Source organism: Rhinoraja longicauda, chromosome 18 (assembly GCF_053455715.1).
Source record: "Rhinoraja longicauda isolate Sanriku21f chromosome 18, sRhiLon1.1, whole genome shotgun sequence".
NCBI lineage: Eukaryota > Metazoa > Chordata > Chondrichthyes > Rajiformes > Arhynchobatidae > Rhinoraja > Rhinoraja longicauda.
This window is the reverse complement of record NC_135970.1, coordinates 31,158,240-31,175,405: the sequence shown is the minus strand read 5'-3', so window position 1 is coordinate 31,175,405 and position 17,166 is coordinate 31,158,240. Positions and strand designations below refer to the sequence as shown.

Here is a 17,166-nt window from a genome sequence, read left to right as displayed (position 1 = left end):
GATTGGAAGCACAGCAACAGAAAAGCACACACTAAAGGTTGCAGTGAGGCAGAGTCAGTGAACTTTACTCTTCAAATAACTTGAGCAGCTGTTTGAGCTCCTGCCTCACAGCACTGGAGATCAGGTTCGATCCTGCCCTCAGATGCTGTTTTTTGTGGAGTTTGCACATTTTCCCTGTGACCGCCTGGGTTTTCTTCCGGTGCTCTGGTTTCCTCCTACATCCCAAAGACATGTAGGTTAATAGGCCCTCAGTAAATTGTTCCTAGTGTATAGGGAGTGGATGAGAAAGTGTAATATGAAACATAGAATAACATTTAGAATATTGTATTCAGTTTTGGGCACCATGCTATAAGAGAGATGTCGTCAAACTGGAAAGGGTGCAGAGAAGATTTACAAGGATATTGCCAGGACTCGATGGCCTGAGCTATAAGGAAAGGTTGAGCAGGCTCAGGTGATCTTATAGGCGTATACAAAATCATGAGAGGAATATATCAGGTAAATGTATAGAGTCTCTTGCCCAGAGTAGGGGAATTGAGAACCAGAGGACATAGGTTTAAGGTGAAGGGGGAAAGATTTAATTGGAACCCGAGGGGTAAATTTTTTACACAAAAGATGGTGGGTGTATGGAACGAGCAGCCAGAGGAGGTAGTTAAGGCAGGTACATTCGCAATGTTCAAGAAACATTTAGACTGAAACATGGATAGGATAGGTTTAGAGGGATATGGGGCAAATGCAGGCAGATGGGACTAGTGTAGACGGGACATGTAGGTCAGTTTGGGCAAGTTGGGTCAAAGGGCCTGTTTCCACGCTGCATGACTCTGTAACTGATTTAAACACTGCAGTTGCTGCATTCAAAACTGTTTCTATGTTTTCCCCCTTTTCCAGATGACAAAAGGACACGAGCTCTCGGAATCCGGGATCACTGGAAGCGAGTGAATGCGAAAAATATCAACCCTATAAATATGAAATAGGAGTGATTCCTGAATAACCTAACGCAATACATGGACAAACATTCGTTTTATTCTAGTTAAACTTCATGAAGCATTCGTTAGAGATGGCTGGGAGAAAAATAGATCCAAAGGCTTTATCTACAGCAGTGTTATGAGTGTATAAACATTGTATGAAAAAAGTATAAATCTTCAGTTCTAAGGAACACAACAAATCAAACTTTGGCATTTATTGGGCCTGCAGTGTTATTTATTTATTTCCTTCTCATTTTCTTTTCATTTCGAACATCGTACATATCATTAGCATTTGGCAGTGTTTTCTTGGGCGATTCACGCTAACATTGTTATTGCTCGGAAGGTATCCAGTCAGTGACTGTGGGGAAAAAATAATGAGCAAAGGGATAGTAAACATTTTTCTCTTCAAGTTTCTGCCATAATTGCAGAAGCTGATGGTAAAGTGTGTGGTATTAGAGAGTAAAGCAGAATTAATCCCAGAAATCTGATACAGTTTAAATGACAAAAGGGCAATTTTCAAATGTATTGTATTTAATATGTGGAATTCATTTCTGGCTGGGATATTGAGTCAGGGAAGCCAAACTTTCACAGGATTGTACTGGACTCGTTGATGGGGAGGTTAAGTTTCTAGATGATGCATGAACAAAGATAGATGAGGGAGGTGAGTTAATCGATGTAATTTTGTGACTTTGATCTGCAATGGGGTGGTGTCACCGCAGTTGAGTTGGCAATATGTTTCCAGAATTTCACAGGCCCTTGAAACGTTTTACTCAATTCAAACTCTTAAGCACCATTTCTGTGAAAATCACAGTTGTTTCATTTTCCACCAAATGCCACAGAAAAGAAAGGTTTTGGATGTCGTGTACCTGGGGACCTGCTAACATGTCTTGTTCTTTTAATTTCAAACAGTAGACTACAGTATCTAGGGTGTGATAGTGGTCCATCACTTATAACTGAGTCGAGATGGATCCAATAGTTTTTTGTCTAATTGTTGTTCATCACTAAAATGTCTGTAATGTTGATTTCTGAAAAGTTATTGTTCCTGCCTCTTCTCCAAAAAACAATTCAGGGCTTGTTGATGGTGTTGACCCACACTGTCTCACCAATGGCTAATTTAACCAACATCACAAAAATAATGGAATATCTACTTTCAATACATGTGGAGAATTTTATTGCCATTGTATTACATTTATGAGAGCACCTCGCAAGTCGTTTATAATCACGGGGTTAATATGATAAGTGATCATATTTACAGCATTGCATGTGTTGGGTTTTAGTTAACACCACAGATTCCCTGTAATTCAGTAGGTAGTTTAGCTTAGTTTAATTTAGTTTATTGTCACGTGTATCGAAGTACAGTGAAAAGCTTTTTGTTGCATGCTATCTAGTCAGCTGAAAGTCTATACATGAATACAATTGAGCCGTCTCCAGTGTACAGATACACAAAGGAAATAACGTATGTTCCAAGATGAAGTCCAGTAAAGTCCGATTAGCGATGGTGCAAGGGTCTCTAGTAAGGTAACTAGTAACTCAGGATTGCTCTCTAGTTGTGGATAGGAACGCTCATTTCCCTGATACAGCTGAGAAAAAACTGAATCTGGAGGTGTGCATTTTCACACTTCTGTAGCTCTTGCCTAATGGAAGAGGGGAGAAGAGGAAATGTCCGGGGTGAGACTCATCCTCGATTATGCTGGTGGCCTCACTGAAACAGTACAAAGTATAGATGGAGTCAATGGAAGAGAGATTGGTTTGTGTGATGGTGTGGGCTGCATCCACAATTAGTTTTAGTTTAGTTTAGTTTAGAGATACAGCGCAGGAACAGGCTCTTGGGCCCACTGAGTCTGTGCCGACCAGCGATCCTCGCACACTAACACTATCCTACACATACTAGGGACAATCTACAATTAAGCCAAGCCAATAAAGCTCCAAGCCTGTACGTCTTTGGAGTGTGTGAGAAAACCGGAGCACCCGGAGAAAACCTATGCAGGTCACGGGGAGAACATACAAACTCTGTACAGACAAGCACCCATAATCAGGATCAAACTTGGGTCTCTGGTGCTGTGAGGCAGCAACTCTACTGCTGGCCACTGTGCCGCCTCAATTCTGTGCAATGTCTTGTGGTAATGGATGGAGCAGTTCCCAAATCATGCTGTGATGCATCCCGATAAAATGTTTTCTACGGTGTATCAGCAAATGCCCTGCCCAAGGTAACACACTGTCATTTGTCCAGAAAACATCAAGGTTTGCCATTAGTCTGCCGCACCTAATTCACACCGTTCCTAATTCACTACCACTCCTAATTCACACATACACAACATTCATCCGAAGTCACGCACACTAGTTACCTGGTCATGTAGAAACAACAAACTTCAGATGCTGGGTTACAAAAGACAGAGTGATGGAGTAACTCAGTGGGTAGGCAGCATCTCTGGAGAATATGCGTAGATGACCCTTCAGACTGATGTCAGGCTATGTCTTGCCCCTCCTCTCTTGCAATTTTCTCCGCGCGCCCCCCCCCCCATATGACTGTGTGCAGAAGGATCCCAATTTGAAACTCAACATGAAAAGTCATCTATCCGTACTCTCCACTGATGCTGCCTGACCCACACAGTTCCTCCAGCACTTTGAGTTTCATTCAATGACTTAATGCTAATAGGTAGCATCTGTGGAGAACATGGATCGGGGCCGTTTGCGTTGGCAGACCTCTCAACATTTGATTTTACCAATTCATAATTTTGATGTCCCCAAAATTCAGAATTTTACATCAAAATTCAGAATATAGCGTGTAATGCAACTTTTCAGCAAACAAAAGTATGCACACCAAATGCGCATACGCGTTGCGCTACATTCATGTGTGAAAGACCACTATTATTTCCAACAGTATGTAGTTCTTGGTCTACATGTACAATGTCAGTCTTATCATGAGTATATTCTGCTATTTATAGAAAGGTCATTGAACAGAAATACTTTTTATAACATAAAGAAAAATATATATATATATATTTTTTCTATTTTGCTTTTTCCTCACACATCCCAATTCTCTTGGTATTGAATAAAAGAACAATGGCCATAAAATGAATGACTAAGTTTTGAAGAAAGGGTTTCATTTAACAATGCACATACCTAATTTCATTGCATTCGTGCTCCAGTGGTCTTCAACAGGAAATCACAACGGTCCATGTCCCCCCCCATCCCCCTCTTTCCCCCCACCTCCACTCCCCCCTCCCCTTCCTCACCCCCCTCCTCCTCCCTCCACCCCCACCCCATTCACCCACACCAGCCCCTCTCAACATCAAAGGGCCTCACTCTACGCGGCGAAGCGGGGCTTGCGGCGGGGCGGGACGAGGGGCAGGGAGGGGTCAAGTCATGTGTTTTGTGGAAAAATGTGAGGTGAAATCGGAATGACGGAAATAAAATGAGAAAGCGGAAACTTTTCGCCAAATTTGGAAGGGTTGGGAGGACTGCGTTGGGACTCTTCTTCCTGACCAGAAACCGTGCCTATCCATGTTCGCCACTGATACTGCCTGACCCGCTGATCTACCCCAGCACTTTGTGTCTTCTTCCACTTACCCCGTAATTTCTACGTGCAGTTTCACTTCTACGTTTCCTTGCATAACATCAAAAGTGCTTTAAGATACCCTGAGATCGTGAAGACAACAAATGTGTACAAGCTCTTTGCTGCTCCAACCTGAGCTGTGAGTTAGTGCAACTGAATGTCTGAGCATCGTGATAAAGGAAGTGGGATGAAACAATATCAGGTAAACATTTACAGTTTGTGAGATGAAGGTTGTGATATTAAGCTATATCAAGTAAACACACAAGATTGAATGTGATACAGCCAGGTATTTTGATTCATTGCTTTAGTGCGGAATGGGACATGAAAAAAAGAGATTTACCTCTTATTTAAAAAAGTAACTCATTTATTTGCATGCCCATACAATAACGTTCTCACACTTTCACCTGCCAATGCCAATTAATTACCGATACATTTAACTTCAAGTTTATCCTCAACGGTGAACAGCCATGGAAATGAGCAGCAGCAAAAGTCAGCAGAAACTGTGGAAGGAAGGTACAGCGAGATCCTCAACAAATGAACCGAGGGTTCACAATGAGAAAAAAATCATCAACTGTAAATTTCACAATTTCCTTTCAGAGCAGAAATGGAGATGTATTCCCGTAGTTTGTTTAAAGTGCCACATTCAACTCAAAAATAGCTCTTGCGTTCCACATTTGTTTGTACTGTTCCCTGGGAGCACCTGAACCCACATGGTCATTCTCCTTATGAGCAGCCAAAGTGTTGGATGGTTGCTCTGTGTTGAGGCTGAGGAGATGGTGCTTCATTTCCCATGTTGGATATTTCATGCCAGTTCAGTGTTACAGCCCCCACTATCAAAGATGAGGGTAATCCAGGCTGGAAATGCCCCCTACAGGAAGGAGATACAACAACCTCACCCACTTCTCAGTCCTCCTTAACTAAATATTCACACATGATCTTTGTGGGCTCATCCTTTTGCTTAATGCTTTGAACAAAGTATTTCTCTAATCACATACCTGATTATTGTATTAAAATAGAAAACAAGGAACACGGCTTTTCTTAAAAATCATAAAAGAGATATTCTTCAATCAACAAGTTTGCATATTTCCCATTTGATGATAATGTCGAACAGATCCTTATAACAGAAGGGTGATTATCGGAGAGCTTTACGGATTGTTGTCTGTACATTTGGAGTGCTTCTAATGGTTATTAATTGATTAAACTGAATTCATATATTTAGTGTGCAAAGCTTTAAATTCCTGTGCAAATAATCTCAGCTGTGCAATGCACTGAAAATAATCGAGCTTCTCTCACTCATCCAGTTTTGAGTGTTGAATAATCTACCTCAAATGTACCCTCTACCATAAACTGATAGAAGAAATGGGAAGATAGACACAAAGTGCTGGAGTAACTCTGCGGGTCAGGCAGCATCTCTGTAGAAAAAGAATGGGTGACGTTTCAGATCGGAACCCTTCTTTATAGTCAAACTATTCTGACCCAAAATGTCACCTATCCATTTTCTCTAGAGATGTTGCGTGAGCAGCTGAGTTACTCCAACACTTTGGCATAAACTAGCATCTGCAGTTCCTTTCTACACAGAAGAAATGTGAAGATGTGTTAATTTGTCGAGAGAAGCATGCGAGTGGCACACATGCAGATTCTATTTAATCTAACTTGCAGTGTAGGTTTACAATCTCATGTAAATCAGTCCGACTATTCTGGTTCACCAATCAACGCGTTTATTTTTAGTTCGTCGGGTTTAGAGATTTCCCAGAAATGTCTTGCAACAATCTCAGTGATGTGGGGCTGAAATTCCAATTTGCTACTGTGTCTCGTGACTTGGAAGCGTTATATTGGTATTTGGAGATTTTAATGTTACAGCTTGCACTCATTTAAAGACAGCTCACCGTCTCACCCTCTATTTACACCTCACTGCAGACTTGGTATAACGTGGTAGCTCTGTGGTTGTAAACATTGTAGCTTGAGGCTCTAGTTTTTTTCCTCTGCCCTCAGGTCACTGTGGTTTTCAGGGTCACTCGAGCTGTAGCTAAGGCTTCCTGGGGAACTGGGCTCATTGGCCTGGCTCTTTTTCTTCACCCTTCTTTTCTCCAACTTTGAACTGATTATGGCGATCGGTTTTATATTCATTCGATCTTTCTCCGCTTCTTCGTCTTCATTGTATCTTTCTTCGTCATCCTCGGTCTCGCTGTGGTAGGGACTGGAATGGAGGGATGTGGCTGGTGATGGGGGTTTGGAGGCTGGCCTAGGATAACAGAAACCTTCACTCTGTAATTTAAAAACAGGTTTGTTAATACAGCGCTAGAAAGTAGGACCAACATACTGTGTGTATTCACGTTTCTACATGAATGACATTGAGTGCAGGAGGATGAGGTGTGATCTTATAGAGGTGTACAAAATCATGAGAGGAATAGATCGGGTAAACACACAGAGTCTCTTGCCCAAAGTAGGGGAATAGAGAATCAGAGGACATAGGTTTAAGGTGAGGGGGGAAAGATTTAATAAGAACCCGAGGTGTAATTTTTTTTACGCAAAGGTTAGTGGTTGTATGGAATGAGCTGCCGGAGAAGGTAGTTGAGGCAGGTACTATCGCATCGTTTAACAAACATTTAGACAGGTATATGGATAGGATAGGTTTAGGGGGATATGAGCCAAATGCAGGTAGGTGGGATATGTTAGTTGACGTGCGTAGGTTGGGCTGAAGGGCCCTTTTTTATTGACTATGACAAGGGTCCCAACCCTAAATATCGACTGTCTATTCCCTCCACAGATGCTGCCTGACCTGCTGAGTTCCTCCAGCACTTTCTGTTTCCTTCAATTACTCAATGCTAATAGGTAGCATCTGTGGAGGACATGGATCAGGGACCTTTTGTGTCGAGAAGGAAAAATCGGAAGTGTCAGTATTACAGTTGAGCAACGGCAACTATGGAGGAATGAGGGAAGAGCTGGCCAAAGTTGAATGGAAAGACCCTAGCAGGGATGACAGTGGAACAACAATGGCAGGTATTTCTGGGAATAATACAGAAGGTGCAGGATCAATTCATTCCAAAGAGGAAGAAAGATTCTCAGGGGAGTAAGGGGCGACCGTGGCTGACAAGGGAAGTCAAGGACAGTATAAAACTAAAATAAAAGAGGTATAACATAGCAAAGATGAGCGGGAAGCCATAGGATTGGGAAACTTTTAAAGAGCAACGGAAGATAACTAAAAAGGCAATACGGGAAGAAAAGGTGAGGTACGAAGGTAAGCTAGCCAAGAATATAAAGGAGGATAGTAAAAGCTTCTTTAGGTATGTGAAGAGGAAAAGATTAGTTAAGACAAATGTGGGTCCTTTGAAGACAGAAACAGGTGAATTTATTTTGGGGAACAAGGAAATGGCAGACGAATTGAACAGGTATTTTGGATCTGTCTTCACTAAGGAAGACACAAACAATCTCTCAGATGTTCTAGTGGCCAGGGGACCAAGGATGATGGAGGAACTGAAGGAGATTCACATTAGGCAGGAAATGGTGTTGGGTAGACTGATGGGACTGAAGGCTGATAAATCCACATGGCCTGATGGTCTGCATCCCAGGGTACTTAAGGAGGTGGCTCTAGAAATCGTGGATGCATTGGTGATCATTTTCCAATGTTCTATAGATTCAGGATCAGTTACTGTGGATTGGAGGATAGCTAATGTTATCCCACTTTTTAAGAAAGGAGGGAGAGAGAAAATGGAATTATAGACCAGTCAGCCTGACATCGGTGGTGGGGAAAATGCTGGAGTCAATAAAAAAAGATGAAATAGCAGCACATTTGGATAGCAGTAACAGGATCGGACCGAGTCAGCATGGATTTACGAAGGGGAAATCATGCTTGATTAATCTTCCGGAATTTTTTTGAGGATGTAACTAGGAAAATGGACAAAGGAGAGCCAGTGGATGTGGTGTACCTGGACTTTCAGAAAACCTTTGATAAGGTCCCACATAGGAGATTAGTGGGCAAAATTTGAACACATGGTATTGGGGGTAGGGTACTGACATGGATAGAAAACTGGTTGGCAGACAGGAAACAAAGAGTCGGGATCAACGGATCCCTTTCTGAATGGCAGGCAGTGACTAGTGGGCACCACAAGGCTCAGTGCTGGGACCGCAGATGACACAAAGCTGGGTGGCAGTGTGAACTGTGAGGAGGATACTATGATGCATGGCAGACGCAGTTTAATATGGATAAATGTGAGGTTATCCACTTTGATGGCAAGAACAGGAAGGCAGATTATTATCTGAATGGGGTGTCAAGTTAGAAAAAGGGGAAGTACAACGAGATCTGGGTGTCCTTGTACACCAGTCACTGAAAGGAAGCATGCAGGAACAGCTTGCAGTGAAGAAAGCTAATGGAATGTTGGCCTTCATAACAAGAGAAGTTGAGTATAGGAGCAAAGAGGTCCTTCTGCAGTTGTACAGGGCCCTAGTGAGACCACACCTGGAGTACTGTGTGCAGTTTTGGTTTCCAAATTTGAGGAAGGACACTCTTGCTATTGAGGGAATGCAGCGTACGTTCACGAGGTTAATTCCCGGGATGGCTGGACTGTCATATGTTGAAAGAATGGAGCGACTGGGCTTGAATATACTGGAATTTAGAAGGATGAGAGGGGATATTATTGAAACATATAAGATTATTAAGGGATTGGACCCGCTAGAGGCAGGAAACATGTTCGTGATGTTGGGGGATGTTGGCCCCAGAACCGGGGGCCACAGTTTAAGAATAAGGGGTAGACCATTTAGAACGGAGATGATGAATTTCTTTTTCACCCAGAGAGTTGTGAATCTGTGATTCTCTGCCTTGGAAGGCAGTGGAGGCCGATTCTCTGGATGCTTTCAAGAGAGAGTTAGATAGTTCTTAAAGATAGCTGTGTCAAGGGATATGGGGAGAAGGCAGGAACAGGGTACTGATTGTGGATGATCAGCCATGATCACAGTGAATGATGGTGCTGGCTCAAAGGGCCAAATGGCCTACTCCTGCACCTATTGTCTATTGTCCCTTCTTCCTGATCTGAAACCTTGCCTATCCATGTTCTTCACCGATGCTGTCTACCTGCTGAGTTACTTCAGCACCTTGTGTCTTTTTTGTAAACCAGCATCTGCATTTCCTTGTGTTCTCATCTGTGGTTTTATTTGGGTTACGTATGAAAACTTTGAAATCTAACTGTTGAAACGCAATAAAAAAACGTTTGGCATAATGATATAAATCTTATGGATCTGAATTTACTGTAAATGCTATAGATCTGAATATTCCTTGGAGAGACAAAAATGCAGATGCGGGAATCTTGAGCATAACACACGGTGCTGGAGGAACTCAGTGGGTCAGGCAGCATCTGTGGAGGCACTTCAGGTCGGGACCCTTCTTCTGATCAAATTCCCTCCACAGATGCTGCCAGACCCTCTGAGTTTTCCCAGCAGAAGATAGACACAAAAAGCTGGAGTAACTCAGCGGGACAGGCAGCATCTCTGGAGAGAAGGAATGGTTGACGTTTCGGGTCGAGACCCTTATTCTCCAGAGATTTGTGTCCATCTTCGGTTTAAACCAGCATCTGCAGTTCCTTCTTACAAAGTTCTTCCAACACTTTGTTTTCTGCTCAAGATTCCGGCATCTGCAGTGCAGATTTAGATCCCACAGACCCCATGTGAAGAAGGGTCCCGACTCGAAACATCGCCTGTCCATGTTCTGCAGAGATGTTGCCTGATCCGCTGAGTTATTCCAGCACTTTGTGTCTATCTTTTTCACACATGGTTTTAACTTTCTTCCACTCTCTCCAATATTTATTAGTAATTTGATTCGAAGTAGCTAGTCACCAGAATTATACTTCAATATACTCTGAAAGGAAATTAAGTAGTGTAATGTTTAGAACAAGCAAACCCTGATTTTGGCACTAACAGCCCAACGTTATAAACAATAGGACAGTCACTTACCACTTCAGGCTCCCAGAGAGTTGAAGTGAAGGAATCCGGAAAAGCTTTGGCTAAGGCCAGTTGTCTTGCATGGACGTAATACTGAAAAGTTAATTAAAAACTCCTTTACAAAGAGACCAATTCTCCCAACGCCTTTGGCTCACAAAGGCATGACATTTAAGTTTAGTTTAGTTTAGTTTAAAGATACAGCGTGGAAACAGCCCTTCGGCCCACTGAGTCTGCGTCGACCAGCGATCACCCCATTTGCAAGCAATATCCGACACACCAGGTCGTTTAAGAAAATAACTGCAGATGCTGGTACAAATAGAAGGTATTTATTTCACAAAATGCTGGAGTAACTCAGCAGGTCAGGCAGCATCTCAGGAGAGAAGGAGTGGGTGACGTTTCGGGTCGGGACCCTTCTTCAGACTGATGTCAGGGGGGGCGGGACAAAGGAAGGATATAGGTAGAGACAGGAAGATAGAGGGAGAACTGGGAAGGGGAGGGGAAAAGAGGGACAGAGGAACTATCTAAAGTTGGAGAAGTCAATGTTCATAACGGTGGGGCTGCAAGCTGCCCAAGTGAAATATGAGGTGCTGTTCCTCCAATTTCCGGTGGGCCTCACTATGGCACTGGAGGAGGCCCATGACAGAAAGGTCAGACTGGGAGTGGGAGGGGAAGTTGAAGTGCTCAGCCACCAGGAGATCAGGTTGGTTAAGGCGGACTGAGCGAAGCTGTTGAGCGAAACAATCGCCGAGCCTGCGTTTGGTTTCGCCGATGTAAAGAAGTTGACATCTAGAGCAGCGGATACAATAGATGAGGTTGGAGGAGGTGCAGGTGAACCTCTGTCTCACCTGGGAAGACTGTTTGGGTCCTTGGATGGAGTTGAGGGGGGAGGTAAAGGGACAGGTGTTGCATCTCCTGCAGTTGCAGGGGAAAATGCCCGGGGATGGGGTGGTTTGGGTAGGAAGGGACGAGTGAACCAGGGAGTTATGGAGGGACCAGTTTACCGAATTACCAAAACCAAATAACCTACAAACCTGTACACCTTTGGAGTGTGGGAGGAAACCGGAGCAAACGGAGAAAGCCCATGCGGTCACGGGGAGAACGTACATACTCCATACAGACAGCACTTATAGTCAGGATCGAACCCGAATCACTAGAGCCGTGAGGCAGCATATCTACTGCTGTGCCACTGTGCAACCTCTGATTTTGCATTTTAGATGATATGGGTACAGTGCTTCAGCGAAGCCAGCAGGGAGGAAATGAAAGTAATTTAGTTTCGTTTAGAGATACAGCAAGGAAACAGGGCTTTGGCCCACCGAGTCCACTTCAACCATCGGTCACCCATTCACACTAGTTCTTTGTTAACCCACTTTTGCATGTGCTCCTTACACATTAGGGGCAATGTACAGAGGCCAATGAACCTACAAACTTGGGATAGACACAAAAAGCTGGAATAACTCAGCGGGACAGGCAGCATCTGTGGAGAGAAGGAATGGGTGATGTTTCGAGACCCGAAATGTCACCCATTCCTTCTCTCCAGAGATGCTGCCCGTGCCGCTGAGTTACTCCAGCTTTTTGTGTCTATCTTTGGTTTAAACCAGCATCTGCAGCTCCTTCTTACACAACCTACAAACCCACACGTCTTTGGGATATGGGAGGAAACCGGAGCTCCTTGGAGGAATCCCACACGGTCACAAGGAGAACGTGCAAACTCCACACAGACATCGCCTGAAGTCAGGATCAAACCCGGGTCTCTGGTGCTGTGAGGCAGCAGCTCGACCCACTGCATGATTGTGCTGCCCTTACAGTGTGAAGATGATGGCACATGGAACTTCTAGTTTTAAACGTTTTGTAATAAGTGACAATGCAGCATTGGAACTTATTGGAGTTAAATATTGATTACAATGAAGTTCAATCAATGTGATGATTTAGAGCACAGCCTTACCCTTCCCAGGTACTTCCAGTCCAGTAGGTCGGAGAGCCGCTCTGTGCGATTCCTCTGAATGATACGCTGCCGACGAGACTGTTGACAAAAGCTGTACATATAGGAGGTCAGCTGATTGCACGAGTCATCCAGTGATCTGAACCGACGGTCAAGAATGTAAATCCCTGAGGGGAAAAATAGAACATGGACTGAGTTCTGACCAACAAGACAAGTCTGAGTTTTGAGTTTGAGTTTACTTTATTGTCACGTGTACCGAGGTGACTTTGAAAAGCTTTTGTTGCACGTTAACCAGTCAGTGGAAAAAGTTATATATGATTACAATTGAGCATCCACAGTGTACAGATACATAGAAAGGGAAATAAGGACCTCTTAGGCGATTTTAAGGCGACTGCTGACGACTAGGCTGTCGCCGACAGTTTGCCGGGGTGTCGCGGGCATGATCGTGAGGAGTCTTCAAAGAATCGTAGTGGATCTCGGCGCATCGTTGAGAAATTTCCGGATAGAAATTTCTTGCCGACAGCTGGCTTGTCGCCAGGTATCGTTGCTTATTGCGGGCGCTGTCGCATGCTGTCCCCAGGTTTGCTAGGGTGACGCAGATGCATTTAGAAGTACGTAATATTAAATTAAGTAAAATCATTTGAAGATACCATAAAATACTTGTGTTTAACCAATTTATTTACCGACAGGACATTTGACAGGTAGATTGGAGGTGACTGTTTGACGGTCAGGTAAGCGTGGGAATTTCGCAATGTTTATGGCCATCAGCGATTACTTTTAAAGTAGGCTCCCAACCCAAATATGCAACCCAGAAATCAGATATGCATCTCCCGTACATTTTCAAAGAATGTCCACACTCCGCACAAAAATCCATCTAACCACATTTAAAATTAAATTTCTTATTACTGCTATTAGTAAACTGGAAGTCAATCCAGTTTATGCCTTGTTACCAAGAAGCTTGGTTTTCAAGTAACCCAGGCAAGATGTTATATTTCAAAACTCAATTATAGACTTGTCAGTGATTTCAGCGAAAATTAGGACACCGGAGAAGCATTGATAAGCGTGGGAATTTCGCGATGTTTCCGAAGACGGTGTAATCTCTTAGCCAGGTACTAGTTTCTAGTTACAAAAAAAGTAACTTGTATCGACCTGACTCGGCATTGTCGTGGTCATTGTTGTAGGGTAAAAGAACATTTCGCCGATCTGCTACGACTGTGACAGTCGCTGGCAGTCGCCTAAAAAAATCGCCTAAGTGGGACAGGCCCAATAACGTGAATAACGTCGTTTAGTGCAAGATAAAGTCCAATAAAGTCAGATCAATGATAGCTCAAGGGTCTCCAAAGAGGGAGATAGTAGCTCACGATCGTTCTCTGGTTGTTGGCCGGATGGTTCAGTTGCATGATAACATTAAATCAGAGAGGAGCTACAAAAATGTGCTCTTTACCATCAGCTTCTACAAGTACAATAAAGATAATGATGGGACTGAATCTGAAGAAGGGTCCTGACATGAAACTTCACCTATCAATGTACTCCAGAGGTGCTGTCTGACCTGCTGAGTTACTTCAACACTTTTTGTTCAATACAAGATTCCAGCATCTGCCCTTCCTTGTGACTCCACACCAAAGGTTATGTTGGCTATGTGGTAAATGCCGCAGTGGAAATAGTTGAGAGCTTCAAGTTCCTTGACGTTAATATTACCAAAGATCCATCGTGGGCCAACCACATGGTTCTGACAGCCAAGAAGGCACACCAATGCCTTTACTTCATGAGGAGACTGGGGACATTTGGCATGTCTCCAATGACTCTTACAAATGTCTACCGATGCAACATAGAAAGCATGCTGTTGGGTTGTAGAGCTTTGTTTGGGAACAGCTCTACCCAAGACAGTAAGAAGTTGCAGAATTGTGGATGTAGCCCAGTCCATCACACAGACAAGACATCCCACCATTAGCTCCACTTCCACTCCACACTGCCTCAGAAAAGCAGCCAACATAATCAAAGATGTCCTAGGTTGCTCGTTCCTTCCTCTTCCTGCTCCCGTCAGGCAATAGGTACAGAAGGTTAAAAGCACGCCCCACCAGACTCAGGAACAGCTTCTTCCCCTCTGTTATCAAGCATCTGAACATTCCTTGCATACGTTGGGAAACTGTCTGATTCGCCACTACCCCATTGCAGACATTGAACTCTGTCTCTAGAACTCCGTTGCAAAGCACCTGAGTTTTTTCAGCGTAAACCTGCCTCTATTTAACCATCGGATGGAAGGTGGAGAACAAATTGTGAACATTGCCACAGTGTTCGGCCTTGAAGAACCAAACTATCATAGTCATAATCGCACAGCATGGAAACAGGCCCTTCGGCCCAATAGACTGACGAAGATGCCCCATCTATGTGAGTCCCACCTGCCCGCGTTTGGCCCAAATCCCTCTAAACCTTCCCTATTCATGTGCCTTTCTTAAGATCTTTACATTTTGTCCGTTCTTCTTAATGATGACTGTATCTGCTATTGTCTCTAAAAATGAGTCTACGTGATTCTCAATGACACTATATTTATCAAAGCTCCAAAGAAGCCTTCATTGTAATTTAGCTCTTGTTAGTTTTTAATAACAATGAATCTTAGTGTGGTTGAACGATTATTCACTGGGAGGAAATGCAAGGTGTTATCCAATTTGCTCATGGCATTAGCACCATTGTGGGTAATTTTATTAACACAGATCTGGACTCTGCTGGTCCTCTCCTTAATGTCATTACACAAGCAACACGTCCCTTTTGGGCACTGCTTGCTTTCAAACTGGGCCAGATTTGATGGTGCACAGCATATTATAAAGAAGAGAGCTGTTTTTCAGTACATTAATTATATTATTGAAAGCAATGGCCTAAAATAACGGCTACACGCAGCAATCATTAATATGATTATCTAACAGAAGGAGATACCAGATAAAAGGTGAGTTGAGCCAGCATTACGTACAAAAGGCCAGTCTGTTTTATATCCGTGTTTTATTCAGTTAGCGAGGTGCAAGGTAGAGTGCGTCAGTTGCTCAATCTAATTACATTTTGAACAGATCAATCTTGTCAATCAATCCATCAGTTTGTTATAACTGAAAAGGGGATTTATTTTAATTAAAGCAGCTCAGTTCTGGCCATGGTGGGGCGGGGGTAGAAAGTGTAGTTTCCCTTCTTCACACATTTCCAAATTATTGTTTCCCTGGTTCAGGTTTACTTTTAAAAAATAATTAGAGAAAAGACATACATTGTAGTCTCAGATTATTTCAGTAACACCATAATTGCACTGTATAATGAATACTTGAACACAGTGCAGATTTATTCAGGCAGATTTTACTTTCTTGGGCAAAACACAGAATGCTGGAGGAACTCTCCAGGTCAGTCAGCATCTGTGGAGAAAATGAACTCTGCGATCTTTCGGGTCGGGACCCTTTTTCAGACTGATAGCAGTAGGGGGTAAGGAGAAAGCTGGAAAAGACAGGAAAGGGGCGGGACAAAGCCTTGCAAGTGATAGGTGTATACAGGGGAGGAGGATTAGTTTAAGTTTAGTTTAGAGATACAGCACAGAAAGCAGGCCCTTCAGGATGGGAGGGAGGGAGGGAGGATGGGTGGAAGGGAGGATGGGAGGAAGGGTTGGGAGGGAGGGAGGATGGGAGGGAAGGAGGGAGGGAGGATGGGTGGGAGGGAGGATGGGAGGCAGGGTGGAAGGGAGGAAGGGTTGGGAAGGAGGGAGGATGGAAGGGAGGATGGGAGGAAGGGTTGGGAGGCATGGAGGGAGGGATGGAAGGATGGAGGGAGGGAGGCAGGGATGGAAGGATGGAGGGAGGGAGGCAGGGATGGAAGGATGGAGGGAGGGAGGCAGGGACCTACCGTACGCAGCTGGGTCAGCGATGTGCTGTTGCATAAAGCATCCGAACCCGGAGAGGTTGGTGGTGATGCTGGGAATACCCATCACGGTGCACTCCGCTGTGGGGGAGACAAAGGGTCAGTCCGCGTTACAAGCACACATTCCAGCCAGCAAACCGATGAAGCTTCACGGACAGTTTGATATTTTGGTGGAGCACTTTAGAGACTTTAGAGATATAACATAGAAACAGGCTCTTCGGCTTACCCAGTCTGCACCGACCAACGATTACCCCGTACACGAGCACTATCCTACACACTAGGGACAATTGTACCGAAGCCAATTCACCCACAGGCCCTTACGTCTTTGGAGTGTGGGAGGAAGCCGGAGCACCTGGATAAAACCCACGCGGTCACAGGGAGAATGTGCAAAATCCGCACAGACAGCACTTGTAGTCATGTTCGACGTTGGGTCACTGGCGTTGTACAACAACAGTTCTACTGCTGCGCCACCACGTCGTCACAGAGTTTACACTGCAGCTGAGTATATTTGATCTCGGTAAAATACAAAGTTTTTCTTATCAGCTAAAAATTTACTTTTGTTACTGCAAGCTAAAAATACGAAAGGCTGTTTGCTTCATTGTTGAACAGAGTATCATTGAATAAATGTCGATGGAAGCAACTGCTTGTCAATTTCCATGCCCTCCCACAGTGTAACCAGCAGCCTGTTTTCATAAGGAGACAGTTCTATTGAGGGAGGGCAGCGTAGGTTCACCAGGTTAATTCCCGGGATGTCGGGACTGACATATGATGAAAGAATGGATCGGCTGGGCTTATACTTTTTGGAATTTAGAAAGATACAAGAGGATCTTTTAGAAACATATAAAATTCTTTAGGGATTGGACAGGCTAGATGCAGGAAAAATGTTCCCCGTG

At 43.9% G+C, this 17,166-nt stretch overlaps 1 protein-coding gene across 2 annotated transcripts in view; it reads right to left on the bottom strand.

Annotated features, from left to right (window-relative positions):
- Positions 1–4,880: 4,880 nt before the first annotated feature.
- Positions 4,881–17,166, bottom strand: part of LOC144602372 (glycogen [starch] synthase, muscle-like) — a 60,245-nt gene continuing 47,959 nt past the window's right edge. For both annotated transcript variants that reach the window (XM_078415429.1, XM_078415430.1), the window contains exons 13-16: positions 16,259–16,354; positions 12,392–12,555; positions 10,462–10,542; positions 4,881–6,783 (exon numbers count right to left, since the gene is read on the bottom strand). In XM_078415429.1, the coding sequence (XP_078271555.1) occupies positions 6,487–6,783; positions 10,462–10,542; positions 12,392–12,555; positions 16,259–16,354 (638 nt within the window). In that variant the 3' untranslated portion in view covers positions 4,881–6,486. The remainder of the gene's footprint in view (positions 6,784–10,461; positions 10,543–12,391; positions 12,556–16,258; positions 16,355–17,166) is intronic.